General features: G+C 55.9%; 1 protein-coding gene across 2 annotated transcripts; it reads left to right on the forward strand.

Moving 5' to 3' along the window:
* Positions 1-740: 740 nt before the first annotated feature.
* LGALS3 (galectin 3) lies at positions 741-3,579 on the forward strand. 2 transcript variants are annotated; one of them, XM_026056185.1, is made up of 5 exons: positions 741-827; positions 1,361-1,678; positions 1,920-2,008; positions 2,119-2,287; positions 3,331-3,579. In XM_026056185.1, the coding sequence occupies exons 1-5, from the start codon at positions 810-812 to the stop codon at positions 3,484-3,486; spliced, it is 750 nt and encodes a 249-aa protein (XP_025911970.1). In that variant the 5' UTR covers positions 741-809; the 3' UTR covers positions 3,487-3,579. The 2 variants fall into 2 exon arrangements, with proteins under 2 accessions (XP_025911970.1, XP_025911969.1); XM_026056184.1 differs by having other exon boundaries at positions 820-1,678.
* Positions 3,580-4,823: the final 1,244 nt, after the last annotated feature.

Here is a 4,823-nt window from a genome sequence, read left to right on the forward strand (position 1 = left end):
CAGCCGCAGCGCAGGTAAGTGGCGGCACCGCAGCGAAGCCCCGGGCCGCTCGCGGGCGGCAGCTGCCCTTCGCCGCCGCGGGCCGCTTCGGCGTCTCCGGACGGGGCTCCGCGGTCGCGTCGCTCGTGCGGCCCCGGCTTCGTTCCTAAGGGCGCCAGCGCGAGCAGCTCCAGAGCCCCGTCCGCCTTGGACCGCAGCCCGGAACAGTTTGGGAACGATGCTTGTTCCGCAGGCGCGGGGCGGCTGGCGAAGCGGGCTCATGTCCCGGCGGCCGAGCGGCGACAGGCGTCCGCGTTTGGGAGTCCGGCAGCAGCCRGCAGAAACAGGGCCGAGGGCAGGGGGCTGCTTTTGCAGGCAAATTCTGCTTTCTGTGAACATCGGAAATCCTCGCGGTGCTTTTTAGCCCTCTGGCTGGTCACGACCCCTTTCCTGGGAYGTTGCCTACAGCCGATCATCCACGGGGTTGGTGCGAGCTTGGAAAACCGCTGGGAAGCAATCGGCTGACTTCACTTTTGGAGGGGGGGTCTTGCTATTGCACATCTCAACCAAGCCTTTGCAGCGCCTGCGAGCTGACTCGCTCCTGCCATTCGGTCCCGCTGCGGCCGAAGCGCCGGGAAACGCCGCGGGCGAGARGAATCGGTGCTCGCGCGGGCGTTTGCAGTGTGACGGCCGAGCCGGCAGCTCGCGCCCCCGTTACTATTCAGCTGTTGCCGGACCATGGCTAGGAACTGCGTTTTTCGGAGCTGTGTTTTTCGGGTGGCGTACGTTAAAAACGACTGACTGCCCTTTGTCTTTTTATTTTTAGGAAAATGGCAGACGGTTTCTCTGTAAGTACTGATTTAAAAAAGAAACAAAACGCGGGGCCCGTTAGTGTTGTGTTGCATTAAAGTGGGGGAATTATTGCAAAAACGAGAACCGGTCTTTGCGAACCTGCAGAACTCACCCGTCTAGTTCGATCCGCATTAACCTGCCAGCCGCTTCCTGGAAACCTCAGATCAGGCACTCGGAATCGTTAACCGCTCGTGCACCTTTCCKTGGCCGCACTGGGCGTGCGATGCAGGCCGCCAAGGATGGGAAGACCCTGCCCCAAAGCCCGTGGATGTTGGGGGACCAGTGGGGACTTTTGGGTCAGAGCATCCCGCCCCCGCTCTGGCATCCCGCTCCGAAATGAATCCGGAGCCACTTGAAACAGCTCTACCCCCCGTTTGTAGCTGCAAGAGCACCCGTATCCCATCCAGCTTTCGCTCCCCCGGGCTCCTCCGTCCATGCTGGTAAAGCCGGCTCCCCTTTCCTGGCCGCGCTCTTGCTCCGTACCRTCTCCTTCCTAATGCTGATGCTCCGTTGCCCTCTGTCCGTGCAGCTCTCCGACGCCTTGCCCAGCGGCACCGGCCCGAACCCCAGCGCTCCCCCGGGCCAAGGCTGGCCCCCCGCCGCCGCCGCCTGGGGCAACCAGCCGCCCGGCCCCGGCGCCTTCCCGGGATACCCCGGCCCGCCGGGGACCTACCCGGGGCCGCCAGCAGCACCGGGCGCTTATCCGGGACCGGGACCGTATGCCGGAGTACCTGGAGCCTTCCCTGGAGCGCCAGCAGGACTAGGGCCCTATCCTGCCCCGGCGCAGCCGCCGAGCGGCCCCGGATTTGGGCCCTCTCCTCCGCAAGGGGCACCGGCCATGCCGATGGTAACGGCTCCGTCGCGTTTCGTCCGTGCTTGGCCGCGGGAGGGATCCGGGGTCGGGCCGAACGCCTCCGCGGGCTCTCGGGGTGCTGAGGGCGGCCGGCGCGGCACCCCGTCCCCGGCGGGGCGGCTCCGCGGGGACGCGCGAGCGGCGGGCCGAGAGCTCCTGCTGTGCCCCGAGCCCTTGGCTTTTGCCGCGCGTTAACGTGCTTCCCTGCTAACGATGACTCCCTGCTCTTTCCCAGAAAGTCCCCTTCGATCTGCCGCTGCAGGCAGGCCTCATGCCGCGGATGCTCATAACCATCACGGGGACGATGAACGCGAAACCGAAGAGGTACCGGGGCGCCGAGCACCCAGCGGGCACAGCGCTGCTTTTGGCGAGCCCTGCAATCAGGGTCAGGGCTTTCGTAGTGAGAGCGGCTAAACCGTTTATTGCCTTTGCAGATTTTCCCTGGATTTCAAGAGAGGGCACGACATCGCCTTCCACTTTAATCCCCGCTTCGATGACAGTTATGGAAAAGTCATCGTCTGTAATTCAATGTTGCAGAACAACTGGGGAAAGGAGGAGAGAACAGCGCCTCGATTTCCCTTTGAAGCTGGAAAACCCTTCAAGGTAACCAAAAAACCCCCCCAAACTCCTTAACCATGCCGGAAGGGCCAACTTGTTTGGTACACAACACGGAGAGGCAGATACACGCGCACCCTTTAGCTTGTCTGAAAAATGCAGTTCCTCCACCTGCTTGTAAACCCAGCTTATTCCTGAAGCCTTCAGCCGCTCCAGTTCCTCGTTTGACCCAACGCTGTTGCTGCCCAGCATTAGGCTTTGTGTCTGCTCGCCCTGCAGGTGCTGGGCAGAAAGCTGTGTCAGCCCCAACGCTGGGCCACCAGCCTGGGACTTGGACATCTCATGGGTCCGGCAGAGCTGGGCCTCTTAGATGCGTGTCTTCTGAGAGCAGTAACTCCAAAATCCACCTGCAAGTTGTCCTGGTGACACCAACGTGGTGTTAACGTGCCAGCAGCACCCGCACCACGTGCTGGCAGGGTTGTTTCATCAGGGCTGTGTAACAGGACGAGGACTAACCCTAAGGACCTTGATGCTTTCCCACATGAATCAGTTTCCACTTAGAAGGAAGATGCCTGAGATGTAATTTCTGTAATTTATGGTCTCACTATTTATTATTAAATTTTCCCCATTTATGCTGCCATGCTCCAGCAGTTGTTAAAGAGGTTTCCATAATGCATTTTTCCTCCTGCTAGGGTAAGCCATCTTCAGGTCAGTTAGGTCTCCAAAGAGCCTGCAGGGAGAGCAGCCAACAACCCTTCCCAAACTGCTTCTCCTGCAGAATGGGTTCATGCATGGTGAGAACGCAGCTCTCGCTGTGTGAAACGTAGGGTACTGCAACCCGAAAACACTGCGGCAGTCACGAGGAGAGGCTTAGCTAAATTGTCATGGAGAAAGAGTAGATGAGGGCTTCTGGGAAGGCAAAGGCCGCCAATGTTTTTGCAAAGGACAGTTGCTGTACCAGCTCATACTCCTACGCGCCACCAGGCTGGACTCGGCTGGCAGCAGCCCTTCACCAGGTGCCAAACCTGCTTGCTTCCGGTCTGATTTCCTACTACAACAAATCTAGGACTAATTTGGTGCTTTTATTTCAGGTCCAGGTCCTTTGTGAGGCGGATCATTTCAAGGTAGCGGTCAATGATGCTCACTTGCTGCAGTACAACCACCGTGAGAAGAGACTGAACGAAGTCACCAAACTCTGCATTGCTGGGGACATCTCCCTCACCAGCGTTATGCCTACCATGATATAGCTAAGGTGGTCTCATTGCTTTCATTGCTTAGTGCTGTAACACTAAGGCGGTAACAGAAGTGCCTTCTTGCATGAATACTTTTACTACATTTAATTAAAATATACTCTGAAAGTAAAATTTGTTTTCTGTAAGATGTCAAAAGACAATCTCCTCCAGCACGTTCAAAGTTCAAATAGGGAAGTCTCTGAATTTTTGCAGTAGAGAATGAGACGCTCGTTGCCAAGGGTAATGAATAAGAGCCGTTTCTGACTTGTAAGGAGAGAAGCACTTGGGAAAGCAGCCTGTGCTATACGGCTAGTGGTCCTATGAGGGGCAGAGCAGGAATCCTGAACCACACCTGGTATCAGACAGTAGTTGATATTTTTAGCCTCAATTCCTCTGCTAGGTAGAGCACTGTTATTCCCTTTCCACTGAAGGAACGGGAGTAGAGAAGGAAAGGACATGAGTTCAGTCCCTAGGGGAGCACGAGGGCAGGAGTTGCGTGCCCAGGCTGTGAAGGGGCTGTGCATAGTTCAGAGAAGTGTCACCTCCCTGAAGTTGTCCCCTAGGAAATGCTGAAAACAGGTAAAACTATAGCAGCCTCTGATCCTGACCAGGTACTTCAGGATTGGGTTCAAAAATTGAAGAGCAAAAATCCCCTCTCTGGATCATTGCTAGGAAGTTACCGGTCTCCCTGGTTTCAAAGGCACCTTCTGCTGTCAGAGCAGCGTGGGGTGGCCCAGACCGGCATGCCCTGAACGCACTTTCCTCTCAGAATATCTGCTTTGTACAAAGTGTTATGTGCGCCCTTAAACAGGCCACAAGCCTCGTGCTTCCCTTGCCTCATCGCTTCCATGTCAGTCAGGACTGGTTTGAGGGTGGGGAGGAGGTTTACTGGCATGTTCACCTCATGAGTCAGACTGGCAATTAAAGTATGTTCCTTTCGCTGTTGATCTAGTCTCGTCTGCAAAACAAGAGCAGTGCAATAAGCTGCTGCCGAAGTTTCCAAGGATCTTTGACTCGTCTCGCCCTTTTATATAACAGTCACTCCATTTATCCTTGGGGCTGTCGCATTACAAGCAGCACAGTGTTCACGTTCCCAGTAGATGCGAAAGCCTAGACCAGCACACTGCTAACACTGGCATGCGCGTACACGTCAGATGTCAGAAATCCCTCCTTACCACTATTCATTGCACAGTGTTGAAGGCTGAAGAGAAAAAGCAAGTCAGTGAGAGCTAGTTTTTTGCAACTATCCATAAAACTGGATCTACTATTGAAGAAAGTTGATTCCAGCACAGTAACACCAAGTCAGGTCAGCTTCCTCTCTTTTATTTCAGTGTAATACGTACACAACTTTC

Source organism: Apteryx rowi, unplaced genomic scaffold (assembly GCF_003343035.1).
Source record: "Apteryx rowi isolate R43461 unplaced genomic scaffold, aptRow1 scaffold_13, whole genome shotgun sequence".
Taxonomy (NCBI): Eukaryota; Metazoa; Chordata; class Aves; order Apterygiformes; family Apterygidae; genus Apteryx; species Apteryx rowi.